At 37.4% G+C, this 17,634-nt stretch overlaps 1 protein-coding gene across 1 annotated transcript; it reads right to left on the bottom strand.

Annotated features, from left to right (window-relative positions):
• Positions 1-1,839: 1,839 nt before the first annotated feature.
• Positions 1,840-16,637, bottom strand: LOC111621121 (homeobox protein Hox-A3-like). Its single transcript, XM_023363193.1, has 3 exons — positions 16,274-16,637; positions 11,522-11,658; positions 1,840-4,924 (listed from the first exon to the last, which is right to left on the bottom strand). The coding sequence occupies exons 1-3, from the start codon at positions 16,393-16,395 to the stop codon at positions 4,068-4,070; spliced, it is 1,116 nt and encodes a 371-aa protein (XP_023218961.1). The 5' UTR covers positions 16,396-16,637; the 3' UTR covers positions 1,840-4,067.
• Positions 16,638-17,634: the final 997 nt, after the last annotated feature.

Genomic DNA, 17,634 nt, shown 5'->3' with positions numbered 1-17,634 from the left:
TTATTCTTTATTATTTTCCTTACGTTTTTTTATAATGAAAAAACTTTAAAAGAAGACTCGACTGCATTTCCACCCCCCGTTTAAAATCCAGAGAGCATTTTAAAACGATAAAGAAGGAGTAAATCTATAACATTTAGTCAAGTCAGATAGCGTTGAAGAAGAATCGAGGGGGTATTTTTAACGACGTCAGATTGTTTTAGTAGTTAATAAGTAGAGGAACAATCAGTAATCGTTTAATATATTCTACACTTTATTATGAGTAGTACAGTAAATCGAAAGTAATCCTATTATTAGAGATGTAATTTTTAAATGTTGCAGGAGAGACTTGACTTGTATCCACTCTTATCGTAAACAAGAAGGAGTAAATGACTCTGCCGATAAGATAATAATTTATGTCTGCTTGATATCTTTTGTCATCTGCTCTTTCATTAACAGAGAAGTTACGTTTGTAATTTGTAAATTTATACATTTCTACCCTTCTTTAATCGTCTGAGAATTTTCCACGCGGTTTTTACAACCGCCATTTTTATTTTTTAATTATTAAATTTACACGTGTGTAAAGAAGAAAATATGCTCTTCATCCTCATCTTCTTTCTCCTCTTCTTAATTGCGAATTTTAATTAAAATCGTGTGATTTAAGTGAGGAGAGAGAGAGAGAGAGAGAGAGAGAGCATTTAAATTGGGATTAAACACAGATTAACATGATAAAGAAGAGATTAAGACCCGGTAAGGTGCGGCGACTTTACAGATGTATAAAGAAGGTGTCGGTTCGAAAAGGAAAGGAGGAGGAGGTAGGAAAAAAAAATAAAATAAAATACAAAAATAGTCGCAAACACGATGTGTGGTTGCAATCAGCTTACAGCTACGATTGTATGGATGTGGTAATGTGAGGACTTAAATGTAGGACCTTCAATGTAATCTCTCCTACCCCGGTTTTCTATTGTTCGCTTCGGTTCCGCAGTTGTACAATTGGAATATTTGTAATTTGTCCAACATCTGTTGTGTTTTTATATATTTACTTCGTCTACTTAACGCCGAAAAGATCGATGGTGATCGAGCACTCGAACAGTCGAGTAAACCGAGATAATTTTCCATTATTTTAACACTAAAACTTAAATATTAAATAGGGGTAAAAGTATAGACCAACGTCGTCGAGCGCCACACAATTAATACCCGTTTATAACGCAGAATAACTACGACAAACCTCGATTATGCGTAGAGAATACGAATCAATAATAATAACAACAATTAGGTTTTATCGAGGGTTGTTTTTGTTTATTTGCGCTGTCGAATTATAATATAAAACCGAATTAACTCTAAATTGATTGATTAGGTGTGGCCTACACCCGGGCTAACCACAAATTCCGCAGAATAATATATAATTTCAAAATTGATATAAGTTATCACTTACGCAGTCTCTTATAATCCTTCTCTCTTGGTTATCAATTTAGATTCGTCACGCGATGTTATAAAAGTAATTATAATATAAAATATCTCACAATTTATCCACATTTAAACAATTTCTCAACTATTTAATCCCAATTTTATAAAGAAAATTACACCAGAATGCAGCGAAAACATCACTCCCAATCGACATCTTCGGATGTAGTCAACGATTCAATTTAAGATTACTCTATTATAAACCGTATAAATGGGTTAATTTCAAACTATATTGTTTATTTTATAATTTATATACATTTTAAAACTGTTTTTAAAGTATTTAATCCCATTTTTTCTAAAGGAAATCCAGCAGAAATCCGGAGATGCCGAATGACTCGCGTATGGTAAGATGTGTCTCGAAATCTATTGTTGTATCCCTTCTGTGACAAGAAAACGTAATAATTTTATTGACTACATTATTTATTGACTTTCTTTCTTTTTTTTTGGATATAACATGTCTACATTAGAACGCTTCCGTTCAGACAACAAGTTACACAATTTGATAATCGTTTACAGAGTTATGTACACGATTTCGTCTCCTCGCACTCTTCAAATAATGTACAACTTTTAAACTTGCGATTAACATGCTAAGAAAACATTTTATTTTATTGTATTTTTATCTTTTATTTTTGATATACCTAACGTACTTTTTTTTAAACTTTTCACGCACAAATAACAGTAGACGTTAGCTATATCTAACTATTACTAGTTACGGATGGTAGAAGGTCGTTTCGATCTATCTTTCACGCTTTGGAAAGACAAAAAATTGGCTGAAAGATGGTCCTAAATTAGACCTAAACGAAACTTTTGGAACTCGTGATGTGTCCCGAAGTTTCCTAATTTCTTAAGGAGCAAAATTATGCGGGAGGAGGGGGGTCTGATGTTTAATTTTGTCATCTCGTCCCGAGCGAGGAGGAAAGAGAAACCGGTCAAATTTTTAGTGAATTTTGGGTCGTGCCAATTTAAATTTGGATGGAAACCGAAATTCCGGTCGGTCAGCGAGGAGGAAAGGGTGTTTTTTTTGGCATTAAAATACAGAAAAAAATCCGTCACGTCTCGGCCTAATCAAAGCTTTCCTTTCATTCCGGAGCCATAATCTGTGGAAGAAAAGGGTTTTGCCACAATCGATGCGATTCTTATTAAACAGCCACACGGGCCTAGGGATGTGCCACAACCTCTACCTCGCAGGAACTGTTAACTGCTGGCGCCGACGTTTTATCCGATAAAAATACGGCCAGATGGTTTAAGGCATCCAGGAGGGGGAAAGTTTGGATGGAAATTAAAAAGCGCCTGGGCCATTAGACGAAAGGGGGGAGGTAGGGGGAGGAAGTAGAGAGGAGCTCGGGTCCGATGTTAACAAAACGAGGGGTAAACGAATGATCGGAAGCAAGTGTCTAGTTATTGCTGAGCCTTATCTTACCGACAACCGGATGCGTTAAACAGCCTTATCTAACAGGGTATAGCCGCCAGGGATCAGAGGAGCAGAAGCATTGGTTTTTGTCTTTGCAAATTATTAAAACACCTCCTCTCTCTCTCTCTCTGTCTCTCCCTCTCTTCCCCCTTCGTTCCTCCTCCGGTTTCTTGTTTGCAAAACTTCCTTACTGTGTGGGGGTGAAAGGAGAAGTTTGCAGTTGCCCGAGGTAAACTTCCGCGCTTTGAAAGGAGCGTGTTCGAACTCTTGGATGGTGACAAAGGAATCTTGTTAAGTAGCTCCATCAATCAGTTCGTCTCTTGTTAAACCGCTGTTTTCAAACGCTTTTTTGGTGCTTTAAGTAACACAAAAGGAGTGCCGTAGTGCTCGAATCTCTTGGAAATTAAGTTTTTGTGTATGACGTAACACTTTCGATTAACCAAAGGCTCACTCCCCCACCCCCCAGTATCCCTCGTCTTAATTTAGCTCCTTATCTGCATCCTTAGCTAGGAATTAGTTACGTCTGAAAAATAATTTAAATCGAAATCCAGCGAGTTTCGGAAGGAGTCGGTCCGTTCGACGCCAATGAGACTATTAAAACGAAATTAAATGCAAAGAAACCGTAAGAAAGAGAGTAAAAAAAAAGAAACTAAATGCATGCTTTACAAATAAATGCGTAGGGAATAAAGGGAAACGATAAAACAATACGCGAAACATCACCTGGAACACAAAGATGCTAGTGATGCGGATGAAAATTCTAAGATGAGAGCTTCTAAAATTAATTTTTTGGATGTTTTATAGTCTTCAGAAGTGACTCTTTAGCTTTGTTCGGATGTGAAGAGTGTTCTCTGAAGGAGAATCTTGCGGATAATTATTCATTTCGTAGTGTTTCCGGTCGTTTTGTTATAGCATATGTACACTCGAAAGTATTATTGAAGCTGACTAGAGTTTCGAACGGTGAAGATGACTAGCAGAATTTTTGAATTCTTTTCTTTTTCTTTTCGTTATTTTGGAATATTTTGGAACCAAATTCGACGCTTCCGCTCTCCACGGAGCTTAAGAATAATTGTCTTAAACGATTCGAACAGTCGTATCTTCAGGTTTATAAATTATAACCTTTAACCTTTAGTCCTGAGTTTATTTTTTGAGTCGTCGGGATAAAAACTTGTGTGCAGTGATAAAAAGGCACTGGTGAAGCTTTCCGGTAACGTCACAGTCACCACCATCGCGGTTGGTGGATCAGGGGATAGTTGGGTGCCACCACGTTCATTCCGAAGGATCCTACGGTGCCCAAACCCGCCATGGTGGCCACCGAAGGCAGGGACACGGCAGTCTGTAGCTGGGGCCCTCCCGCTTCCTGAACGTTCTTGCCCCCTACGGGGGGTTGGCAAGGCTTTCCGTCCCTGACCAGAACGGGTACGGCCACGCGACGAGGCGAAGGTAAGGGGTTGACGTCCAGTCCCTTCTCCTGCCTCGCCCTCTTGGTCTTGTAGCGGTGGTTCTGGAACCAGATTTTGACTTGAGTGGGGGTCAGCCGGATGATGCTGGCCAAGTGTTCTCGTTCGGGAGCCGACAGATAACGTTGCTGCCTGAAGCGTCTTTCCAGCTCGTACGTTTGAGCCTTGGAGAAGAGCACGCGCCTCTTACGTTTTTTGGGGGGTTGATCGCCGTTTTGGGAAGTGGTGTCGCCGCTGTGACCGTCCGAATTCTGCTCCTCGTTCTCCGGGAGGACCTCTTCTTCTCTGATTGCCGAATAGGAGTCGGAGGATGCGGAGGCAGCACCCATCTCTCCGTTAGTCCTGAGTGCCAGACCCGAAGAGCTGTCGTTGGCCAGAAGGGAGAGGTTGAGGTTGAGTTTGGGTTGATGGGACAGGGACGGATCTGCCACCGCTTCTGTGGGTAGAGCCGGCGATGCCTGGTGGGGCGAAGGTGCCACGGCGGGAGGAGGTACGGGTACGGGATCGCTGGGGGGTTGCAAGTCCACCGGAGACACGCTGGTGGTGGACAACAGGTCGTCTTCCCTGTCCGAATTGGATACGGGTGCGGTCTCGATGCCCAAATGGTTGATGGCGGCTGTGGAAAAACGGAAATATCGGTTAGTTTCTGCAAAAAATAACCTTAAAAATTCCCTAAAATTTGATTAATTTCCTAAATTCTGAAACACCAAAGTACCCGCCAGCAATTCGATTTTAATCGCGTACCCACTTCGGGGATTTACGCGCGGACAAAATACAGATTTAGAACCTGATGCAGCTGCGCTCGTCGAGCTTCTAAATTTATGGTTATTTAGTGAATGCGGAAGGCCTTCTATATGTTACGGCTCCACGCCGCGACCGGCCTTAACTTACAACGTACAGAAGGCCCTTAATTTGGTCCTAGCCTAGTTTATTCGCATTTTATTACCGAAATTCGTTAAAAATTATGTAAATTTGTAGAATTTCTCTGGTAAACTTAACGATTCCCTAACTTTTTCTGGGGTATACAACGTATTTTCTGGAAAAATTTAAAGGAAATTCTATGCCCAATGCAAGATACGAAATAAAAAAACAAGAAGAATACCCTTAATTGTAACGACTCTATCATCACAAGGGGGGATAGAATGAAAATTTTGTACTCAAATAATTATAGAAGAATGGCCGAAGACTCGGGATTACTAAAAAAAACCCTTAATTTCCAGAGAAATTTAACTTAAAATCAAGAACTTCTAGTGTCATCCGATAAGGCAGAGTTGGCCAAAGATTGTAGACAATCTCTTCTCGATGGTAACTGTGCGATCACGTGATTAAAAGCGGTTGCCGCTTCTTAATGGATGTATAACTAATTTTTTTCCCCTCGGTTATTTCCATTAAACGTAATGGCACAATAAAGAAAAATGCGGGTATAAGAGTAAATGAGCTTTTCCATCTTTAAAAAAAAAAGAAGAAGAAGGGGGAAAAAAAAAGAGAGAGAGAGTTCGCTCGGCTTCGATCGGTTGTTATGTGGATTTATAAGATTTTATCAGGGTTGTTTAAGTATCAATTTGATTGATAAAGGCAGATTCTTTCGTGCAGACCGACGAGATATATGCCTAATTAACTAATTAAGATATCTCGGACTGGAGGTAACAACAGTAACGAAATCACTCGAAAGAAAAGCATCTCTCACTTTAAAATGCGGCTCGAGGAATGGTGTTTTTTGTAATTTTTTAAAATATTTTTTCCTCCTATTTTTAGTAGTTTGTGTTTATTGACGTCGATGTGTATGTGTGTGACGTTTTACCGCCTATCGAAATCTTGATAGTGATGCTGGTGTTGATGATTTCGGTTTGTATATTTGTTGTTTCGTAAGGCGAAGAATTGGATTTTCTTTGAAATTCGCGTAATTAACGTTGGGTTTTCTGAAATTCATTGGCGAACGGATCTTGTGAAGTTGCTGCGAGGGAGATCCACGTTTAGTAAAATGGTTTTTATTTAATGAATTCTTCGTATTTTAGTTTAATTCCAATCTCCCGAAAAGAATGGTGCGAAGTTCTGTGAAGAATCTCACGAATCTGTCGAAGTTCCATTGAGAGAATCTCTTGTGAAGTTCCTTTATAGAAACGTAAGATTCGCTGGTCAATAATTTAATTACACGTTTATTAAATTTAAAATCCGTTAATTTGTTGCATTCTTCGCATTTAAAGTTAACCTTACGAGTTTCTGAAGGGAACCACGTAAAACGCTACGAAGTTTCTATACTCAAAACGTTAATTAAACGTGAAATTCGCGCGTAAATAGCCTAATTAAATAGTTTTTTTAAGCGTAAGAAGGGATATGAATTTGCTTCATCCTTCGCATTTTAATTTTGTGTTAATCTAATGAAGTTTGGCGGAAAGATTCGAGCGAATTTCGTAAAGTTTCTTTGTCAAAAATCTTAATTTAAATAGTTTAATTAAACTTTTTTCAAGTTTAAAAATAATTAATTAAGTGGTTAATTGTGTTTAGTTAAGTTTAATACCGAAAACTTAAATTTAGTTAAACGTTGTTAGTTAATTTAGGAACCATTGTCGACAATGGGGTAGAATATTTACCTCATAAACAGTAATAATTTTATGTGTTAGGTTTACTTTACGTAGGCGTAACATACACGGGTGGTCCAAAAGTCAGATGACCACCACAAAAACTAAACTGCTAAGTTAAATACTTAAACACTAACTACAATTTAATTACGTTTCCATCGATTTTGTGAAGCAAATACGCGTTATTCTGAACTCCGGTACAAGATACGGTTAACTAGCTTTTGGGCCACCCTATATATTTTACATATAAATTTGCTCTGTCTCGTATCACGCTTTAAGACTTCATTTCAAAAAGCTTGAAGCAATCAAAATCTATTGTATATTGTATGTTGTTAGATTGGCACAGGGTATATATACCACGGTTGATTATCAAAGTCTTCTAGGCCTACAGGAAATACAGGTAGGCCTCGATCCGGATGGGTTTAAGTAGGAATTCTTAGTGATAAATCTGTTTAAAATCGTAAATATAAATTCGTACGTAGGCTACAGGTTGCGTGGAGGGTAGAACCATCCTTTGCTTGTCGTAAAACCTTTACGACATCGGGATATTCTTAGTAAAGAGGTGCACAATGCGTAACATAAAAGCTCAGTAATCGATACGGCGCTCACAAAAGCCCTTTTACGATCCCATCATCCCAACGATGGGTCTAGGTTGCTAAAAATAAGCCTTAATTGCCCGAATTTTTGGTTCTCTTAACCACTTTGACCCTCCATCCTCGCCTATTTCGACATCGTTTGCGTTATCCCACGATTAGATTTATCAAGGAATTACTGTAGCAAACTGTGGCACCCATCCTAGACTTTGATTTAATAATAAGAAACAGGGAAGAATTACCGTATAGGTATTCGAGAGCAAATTTTACAAGCAATTAAGTCAAGCGATGCCATCAGCAAATTAATATTTGATTGAATATAAATTGCGATTCTGTCGTCATCGAGCTTAAGAATCGAGTAAATTGGGAATTGCTCTTATGGAAAGGCCATCAGAATTTGTTTCTAGAGGTAGAAGATTACAGCGAGTTTGAGTTTAGGCCGGAGATAAAGGTGAAATTTTTAAGAAATCTGAAGGATTTAAGTGATGAATCGCGAATTTTCTACTGAAAATTAACATAATCTTCGAATCTTCTCTAAATTTAGAGAGTTAGAATGAGTGCCTACCGATTAGGAGGTACGGCTCTTGAAGCATCTCGAGTTAAAACCACAAATGATAAAGAAACACTCGAATCCTTCAAGAATTTTCAGAATGTTAATTAATCTTCCTGTTGTAGTGACTTGTAACAAATTGAGGCCTGTTGGAATCGATATAAAGGGGCCTTTTCTCGAGCGCCGTTCTCTCAGGAACTAGAGCATTTTGGTGAAATTGCACGTTTCGGAAAGCCATCGAGCGTAACTGGGAAAGGAAACTTTCCTGTTTACTTCAAATACAGTTGGCTAAATATAGTCATTAGTGGATAGATAATGGATGATTTGTTGCAATGGAACGGTCTGCAAACCGCAAACTATCTGGAAACATAATAATTTAATTCAGTCAACTCGAGGGTTTCCCTTTTTAAAAAGTGAGGAAGACCTCAAGAAGAGTTCTGTGTCTATGGATTTCTAGAAACCCTTCGGATGAAGTGTATAAAAATTTATTAAAAATTAGACGTTTTTTAAGTATAACCCAATTTTTCGGGGGTTTTAACATCATTTTTTGGTAAAAAAGACGTTATATCTCGCTAGGTATTCGGAAGCATCTGTTGTTCAAATCCCTTGTAGATTAACGGATTCGGCTCCTAGTCCATGCAGATAGGGTCGAGAAGGATCGAGTGTTACAACTTTTTCATCAGAATTTCACGAAAATTAAGAGCATTTCTAGCGCACCATACAACGAAGAGGGGCGAAACTTTTTTTTTTTTTTACTTTTCAGAAGTTTAAGTTATCTCTTCGGCTAAAGAATGGCCGTTTCCCGAAAGATATACTTATCTAGTATGTAAATTAGCCCTTGGCCCAGTTGGCGGTTTGACAGACAAATTGTCAGCTTATCGACAAAAATTCAGTCGATGGTATTCGGGAAGAACGAATTGAACAGATAGAGAGAGAGTTTGAAACAATATCAGACATCTGCTATGAGAAAGGAGGGTCGATAGTTTACAGAATGATGAAAATTTATCAGAGACAAAGGTTTGGCTTTCGATCGTCTTGGATGCGACAATGTCCATTCTTTTCTAACATACGTCTGTAACATTGATCTCTCTTCCAAAACGCGATAATTCGGCCCTGCTGCAAGAGGTCGGCCAAGTCTTATCAGTACAAGCAGATTCGGCCTCTCTCTCTCTCTCTCTCTATGGATCTATTCTTCACGGATGTCTGCCTCTAAAACTCTTACAAAACTAGGTTACATCTACAAACATCTCCTAGTAGCTCCAACTTTTCGGGATAAATTAATCGCGTGATTTTTCCCTGAAAAAATTCGGCCCTCTCATATTTATTTAGGAACTAAAACCAGCTCGCACCGAGAAGAATGGCCGGCTCCAAGTTAAAATAAAAAGTAGTAGAGCAGCCTAAGGGAGGAGACGGGACGTTAGTCATTTTCGTTATGGAAGACAAAAGGTCTTTATGGTTCTTTTTCTTTCTTGTGAAACCCGAAACAAATCGCCCCTCTACCTATAGTAAATGGTCCCTCTTTGGGTGTTTTATGGAAAGTCAGTAGGCTATCCTCGTTACTGGACTTAACTCAATTGAGAACTTACTGTTACACGAGAGATTTTTGAAGATAAATCTTACAAATGAAGACTTTTAGTAATAAAAATTACTTAAAGATAGAGGCCTTCCTTCATTTAAAACGAAATGAATTGGGGTATTGAAATATGCTTCAATTTTGAGGCATAATCCTTTCGAAGACCGAATTAGAAACGGTTTGCTGTATCTAAAATACAACTTTAAGCTCGATCAAATGCTTTACTTGCGAGAAAACATTGCTAAAAACAATTTACTAAGGAAAAATTTTGATTAAAACCTCCTTTATAATGGATTTTATTCGTTTTCTGATTCACTTTGTCTTCGTCTACGCTCTCCTCCTTAGGCCTGTAAGGATCAGAACACTTTTGTAAAGGATTTCAAACAGTTCCTCCAATCTTTAGAAGTTTGAATAAACTTCTTATAATTATAATTATAAATTCTTATAATTTTAATTCATTTTATACTAGTTTGTATTTAAGTTAACGCCACCACTAGATGTATTTAAGTTAACGCCACCGTTCTAGGCCTATACCTACTCTCAAGATATATTATACAATAAATGACTTAACGTCAGAGGTTTGAGATATATTTAGAAAAAAATATATACGCATTTCTTTAAAACTAAATCATTTCTTAAAGGAACTTCACATTGTCAAACTGTCAAAACAGGATTTGCCACGTTACAATCCATATTTATCGCCTGTTTTTTCAAAGTACACACACACGTATATATTAATATAAATCCCGTAAGGCATGTTTATGTCGTGTTTCGTGTCAAATGTTATAAGAAATGTCAGTTACGTTCCGTAGAAAACATTAACTGTGGAAGGTACGAAGCTATGCAACTGCGAGATAAGCTATAATTTTGGTTCTCAGATTCTACTCCATGTTAAAATTCGAGCATCGGGGTCATTTCTCATCCCCATTTATCGCCAAGGTAGCATTTAGGAAGGAGAAGTTTCTACCAGGAAAAATTAGGCGAAAGGTAAATGGTTAGGTGATGTATACCCTGGTAGATGCAAGAGAAGAAAATACGATGGCATCTCTGGCCTCCGAGTGTGGATCTTTATCGAAGAATTTGAGTTCCATTTGGAAGGATAAAGAGGCTTTTTTACGAGACCCCAACTATAGAAGTGGAGAACATCCCCGGGCTTAAAAGCAATCTCTTCTGCCGAAATTTCCGCTGACGTATTTTTATAAGCAATAAAGAGAAGAAAACTGCGGCAGTGAGAACTTGGAGCAAAAAGTGACAATGATGAATCTCTCTCCATTCGTCGCTTCTCTACCCACTCTCGATCGATATTAATTTCTAGGTACGGATCTAAATTAGCCTGTAGCTCCTCTACCACCCGCAGTTGTTTACGTGATGATGGCGATTTGAGAAATGCCAAAATCTCTGATGATCGGTCTCATCGATCCTACGTTTCTCGTCTTCTATAAAGTCGATTCTTTGCCGTAAATTGACTTATTATCGAAATTTCCAGACTGTTTCTAATGGAACTAGTTACGAGGAAGTTAATCTACTCAAAATTCTCCGCATTAAAATCAATTTTCTAATGTACAAACCGCAAGTAGTAAGCTACGAATCGATAACTATCGGGGTGAACCGCAACTACAAGATTTAACGCATTGCTTTCCGCATAATCTACTAAATTTTAAGAATTTATTAATTCGTCTGGCAATATTTAATCTATTAACTGAATTCCCTCAACTAGACTCGAGTTTCGACCATATTGTGGCTCCAAATTACTAGTTTGACTGAATTCTTGTAAGTGTATTCATCGGCTTTGCTACGTGATGGATCTTCACGTTCCTTGTGGTTATGATTTAGTAGGAGCGTGAAGGATGTTGAAGAAGGACACGAATAGAAACGCCCGTTTTTAACTCAAGGATTAAGAAAAATAACGTGTACTTACGTAATGTGGAGTAACACAGAACGTCAGGTATCCATCTTCCAAAGGGATTTTCGGTGCCAATCATGTTGCAGGCTGTGTAGGCTATAGGAGAAAGGGTGCCACGACTGGCCGAAGTTACCAGGGTGCTCCTGACGGCGCTGCAAGGAGATTTAACATCCGGTAAGTCCAAAATATCCCGAACACTAAAACCTGTCGATTTTACACCGTTACCACCGCTCATTTTGTGGTTCTTCATCTTAAAAATGGAGTTTTAAAGTTCTCAGTTTTTTTAAGTGTTAACTTATTGTAACCGCTGTAATGTTTATATATTTAATACAAATACGTAATTATTTTAAGTTTGAATTTTGAAAGTTTCGAATGTCCACGCCAGATTGTCCATGATACCACAGAAAGAGCCGCACGTGCTGTCCAGTTGTCCTTCTGAGTAGCATGTACCGTCAGCACGCGCCCAAACCGGTACCGAAAGGCGGAGTTAGAACGGGTGGAGACTTTTACTGTTTACTAGCTTCCTTATTGGTGGGTTACCTAACAGATGACAACCTTCGTTGCAGTTATCGAACGGCTATTGGTCGATGCGGGGTGAAGACGATTTGTAAACAGCGCAACGAAAGTATATGAAGTTTAGGAAAAGTCATTTTCGTGTGGTTGATGACGTTTATAAAAGCCGCTAATGACGGGACGTTAAAGCTCTTTTTTAAAATTATTGTGGACGAGAAGATGCGGCTTCACTCCTCTAAGAATTGCTCTTACGGCTGACAGATTCGACTTTTTCTCCGGTTTTTCCACCCTTTCCCATGTAAATTTTGCTGTTTTCTGGATTGACCTTCCTCCAAAGTTATCTTCCGGTTTATAACATTTCAAAGGTTTAATTTTCATACCTACGAAGGCTCCAAAGGTAATTTTCAGGCTGTAGAGAGGCCCGAAAATTACATTGATCAATGGGATTCTTGCATCAGAAACACTCGAAATTATTGGAATATTAAGTGTGATAATCGTAGGTTAAAGCCTGTAGGCCCTAAATCATACAGTGTACAGGAATAAAAGTTGAATTTAGGACCCGCTAAGCGTTATACCAATATTTGATCTCTCTAGAGGCTAGTATAGGCCTACTAATGTATACGGTCTCGAACAATGAGGCCCTACCGGTTCTGAAGAGTACTCGACTCTACACACTTCAGTCCCAATGGCAGAAGGAACGAAAAGAGAAAGAGAGAGAGAGAGGTAAAAGTCACATCACGTCGCCGACAGAACGAGGACTTATCCACATCCCTCCATAGTCTACAGCTTTCACTTCCATTAAGAGATTCAGCATCAGCGGGTCTTAACAAGATTCGTGATCTGACTTCTCTCGTTTGTTCGCACGTGAGAATTCGAGAGGTGAAAGTTTAATTCGCTTTCGAAATTTAATGTAATCTCCGTGTCTTTTCCAAGGATGAACCTTTAAACAATTTCTATTCTATAACTTTATACATTTTCGTTGGTTTCTCTACGCACAGAACGGCAAAGAATTGCAAGATTTCGATCTTCGCGCCTTTAAACGTTCTCAATTTTTCATCTTTAATCCTAAATTCTTCTGATAACCCATTCTTTTTGTACCAAATATCACCCGTTTTAGTTACCTTTAATCTATATTCTTCAAATTCTCGAACAGAAGCCCTTTATCAATGTATAGAAGCCTGATGTGTAAAAACACTTAGAAGCCTGTGTGTAAAAAGGCATATTAAATACTCGAACATTTTAGATTTTACACACAACAACACAAAAAGAAATCCCATAATCTACCCCACCTTACGCTTCGATTTATAAATACATTGGAACACAGATATGATATAGTCTTTTAATACACATGCGGGCACTTAGTAGGCATAGTTAAACCCTCATGTTCACTTCTAGAGAATGAGCATTTCGCGTGTTCTCAAATCGCAGCCAAAACACGTGTTATATGTAACTTACTCCATCACGCGACGTTACAAAATGGCCGTTATTAATTTTACTTTTCGTTACGATTTTTATCTCCAGGAGGGGTGTACGGATGCTGTACACACGGCTGTACAGTCGGAGTTTGTTCAAGAAGATGTTAGGTGTTTACGTGTTAAATATTCCCTCCCTGGTATGAGATAATACACACGTCGATGCTAGAGATAAGCGAACCTGTAGATTTATTTGTTCTCCATCTCGAAAATTAACGTTCGACTTCTTCTTTTTTTTCTTTTTTGGCCCCTTTATCGTGTGGTTCGGATATCGGAATAAACATTAACACACAGTATTGGTCGTTGTGGAACCGAATAGGAGTGAGGTAGCGAGCTCTTTTCTTCGATTGATCGTTTAATGGATGGGCCATTGTCGAGTAAATTATCGATCACGGGGCGACCTTTATATGTTTGCTTTGCGTTTAAAAACCTTGCTAACAATCTACGTCTCATTAAACGCTCGGTTCTTGTTAATTTACTAACAAATGTATAGCATAAGTTAGTGTTTGGTATGATCGATACTACTTAAATAAGGTTGAATCTCGTTTAGGAGTGTGTTCGTTACCGCAATATATTTCGGCAATTTTTCGGCCCTCCGATGAGCTTTCTTGTATGATAAAACTCTTATTGCGGCTCCCGTATATAGGATCTCTAAGTAATAAGGAATAGGGGTGCTATACAGGTTATAATACTTCCAATATAGGATGAGGATCTGGCTGTATCCCTTTACAGACTTTAGGATGAAGAGCAGCATCTTCTTGCCAATCTTCTGATGATCCTTAATTTATTTAAACTCTCTCATTAGAAAAAATGAAGAAATATTACCACAATAAACAAAGATGGAGGTCGGACGTTGCAGAAAATCTTTTACGTGGAAGTGGAATTTATCACCGAATTAATACAAGAATTTACTGTAATTTAGGGGGGAAACGTTTACCTTGTTCTCAAATAGAAGTTTAATTACCAAATTTACGGTAAGTTGGGATATATTTGTATAGTGTATATCGCATTATCTTTTAATACAATATTAATATACACATACACAATACAATACTGCAGGTATGCACGATATATGTAAGCTTATATATATATACAAAACATAGGCCTGTATCTATAAAGGTAATCCCGTGTTATGTATATACATAAGATAAGCGGAATACTATAAATGAATGAATTTTTATTCTCCTCGACTGCAATTCTTAAACTTCTCGTGACTTTTCGACAACACCTAAAGACATCTCACCCGTGCCACGTCTGCCATCTGGTAAGAGAAAGAAGAACTAAAAGGGATGAATTTTTACATATTGTCTTCTATCCTTCGCATTTACTGTACGTAGAGAGAAAAAAGTATTGTTTTTAATCTTTAAATTAATTTTTTAAAATATTTATATAATTGTTTACACGCCAGTGTTTAATTTTGTTACGTGTCTTTATATACATAAATCTGAATTCATTTGTGATGTAAATAGAGGTGAAATTTTCCATTTTTTTCCTGGTTAAAATACATAATTCGATGGGGATTTTAACGTGTTTACTGAATTAGAGTAGCACCTGGTTGGTAACTAGCGTAGTTAGGATGGAATCGCACGTAAAAAATGGCACCATATGTTCTTTGTTTGCCTTTTATCACCTGTCGCTCTTGTTTAATTTCATTTCCTCCATCCCTTCCTAACTGTAAGACGAAAGATTTTAACAAGGATCACATCCGAATCGTAGAGATGCTCGAGTTATGGGGGAGGATGGAATTAGAAAATCTTACTCTTTAAATAATAATAATAATAATAATATTCTGAAGGTAATTATCAGATAGACAGGCATCAGACTTTGCTCAATAAAATCAAGTAATGACCGAAGCTAGACTTTGATCAATACGAAGAAAAAGGAACGAGATAAAAAGCATCAAAGACCAGAAGACGATTGCACAGATTGATATTTGCTTCGTTTGATAACGTAACTGATCCGTGTTTATCGTATTTAATTTGTATTTCGAAAAATACTTTTTTTCCTCTTTCCATCCCCTAAGATAACTCACCCCATTCCTTAAGGGGGGAAATTAATAATTAAGGCTAAAGGATGTAACAAATTTAAAACAATTTTAACGGAAATCATCTCCTCTTCCTCCTCCTCCTCCTCTTCCTTCATCATCTTCATCTCTTCAAAATCTCTTCTGAATTTGAAGAGATGAAGATGATGAAGGAAAGGTCCGTATTTCTGCAGACGATTTAAATTTCTAAGCCCCAATCGATCATCTCTTCTAGGATTTGCAACGTATTCGCTCGTTGTCGTGTGTGTATATATATATATATATAGGGTATATAGGCCTATATATTTTAATTTTTCTACAGCTCGCTCGCAGTTTTCTATTGATAATATATTTTACAATTGAATTAACAGGAAAATTAAATACTTTATACGTTAAAAAACCTTTCAAGTTCCTTACATTATTATTGTTTTTTTCAAGTCGGATCCCTTAAACATTCATCGATCTCGTGTTTAAGTTAACTTTATCTATGACAAAATGGCTTCGTTCCTGTTAAATTTGGTAATTATAAATTGATTTCTTAGCCTATAAATTATTAAGAATGCGTTTAAAATTCTTCACTTCACCACTTAAATAGAATTTGGTACATAAGCAGTATAATCTAGACTTATTAGACGAATTAAACCATTAAAAATTAAATTTACAGAGAAGAAGGAATGACCCTCTAAAAATTAAGTATTTAGAAGAATTAACCGTATATTTTTTTAAAAAAAAAGCAAGAAAAGTAGAGGACGAACTCACCAGTAATCCTCATTATTAGCATTGGCATCGCAGTTCAAAAATTGGAAAGAATTTTGACAATCTTGATTATCGTTCTGATTATCTGTCGGATAGTAGAAATCAGACCATCTCTCTTCGTACATCTTCTTCTTCCTTTATAAATAAAGTAACCAGGTAGAAGCTCAGCCTCTTTCCCAGAGGAGGTGGATTTTTTCTCTCCTTTTTTTTCCCTTTTTTTTTTTTTGGATAACACGTGGACTCCTTTAATGAATCCACACTTTAAGGCGTGCTTGGTACAACGTCCACTCCACAGTAAACTACTGAGGTTAGTTGTATCATAAGATAAGATAATATCCTAGATATAATCTCTTCGAACGGTAGATCGGACTTGTTGCTTGGATGCAATTACTGATTAGGGTGGTAATTTTGCGTTTTTAAAGCCAACCTATAAACCTCCACACTTCTAATGGATGCGGTCGTGAGTCATAGATAGGCTTGCATATATTTTAAGTCATTAATAAAACTTTGATTATTTTAATACTACAATAAATAAGACTTTTATCTCGATTTATTTCTAGACAGATATGGCTTCTATCGAAGATTTTTCACTTAGATACTACCAGATATATTAGCGCTTAATTCTAACCAGATAATAGAAAGTCTAGACGATTTTATAATTTAAAATGTATAGGATTTTTATTGATTACAAAAGAAATAATGAAATATTCGCGTATTTTACCCCGAAAACCTTTAAAAAAAAAAGGGACAAGCAAGAGATTCGTGCGTGAATCCGAACATTATAATAAGCTATCTTTAAACATAGATTATAGACTGGTGGTTCTATAGAAACGAATTAAACATTGTGTAATCCAGTAAGCAAGAAACAGGCTATTTAACTTTAATTAGCAGATAAAAATAGTAAAATGTAGCAAGTTTACAATTGGTCAGTTAACGTATCTAAGCGTATAGAGGATTGGCCAGACAGCAATTAGAACCAACAAGCAGAGTGGCAGACAGAAGAAGGAAGAGACAAAAGCTGGTGACAATGGACGAATGGAAACGATAAAGTCCATTTATTACATTAATTACGCTTAGACAGAATAAACGATGGTTTAGAAATACAATGCAAATAAGTCTTTCAATAAAGAATTTAATAAATGGCTTAGTTTTCAGCTTTCGAAACTTTGTCGCATTAGCTGGGTGTTTGTTTACGATTTCCATCCCCTCACAACACAGATAAAAAGTTAACTCTCCGGTTCCCTCCCCCCCAGGCTAAACTTATTAAAACTCGACAATTAGCGCCAATAGTGTCCACGGTTACAAAGTTAAATAGTCGACTTTAACCTTCTGGAACACTTAGAAATAAATACTTATGTCGGGGT

This window comes from Centruroides sculpturatus, unplaced genomic scaffold (genome assembly GCF_000671375.1).
Source record: "Centruroides sculpturatus isolate CEXI.00-Female unplaced genomic scaffold, Cexi_2.0 scaffold284, whole genome shotgun sequence".
NCBI classification, from domain to species: Eukaryota; Metazoa; Arthropoda; class Arachnida; order Scorpiones; family Buthidae; genus Centruroides; species Centruroides sculpturatus.
This window is presented reverse-complemented; position numbering and strand designations above follow the sequence as displayed.

What these genes read in the sequence shown, in the direction of transcription:
- LOC111621121 (XM_023363193.1), bottom strand. Translation starts at nt 16,395, where the DNA reads ATGTACGAAGAGAGATGGTCTGATTTCTACTATCCGACAGATAATCAG. An exon ending in GCTAATAATGAGGATTACTG is followed by an intron (nt 11,659 to 16,273) that starts GTGAGTTCGTCC and finishes ATCTCCTTGCAG; the next exon opens with CGCCGTCAGGAGCACCCTGG. An exon ending in TCTGTGTTACTCCACATTAC is followed by an intron (nt 4,925 to 11,521) that starts GTAAGTACACGT and finishes GTTTTTCCACAG; the next exon opens with CCGCCATCAACCATTTGGGC.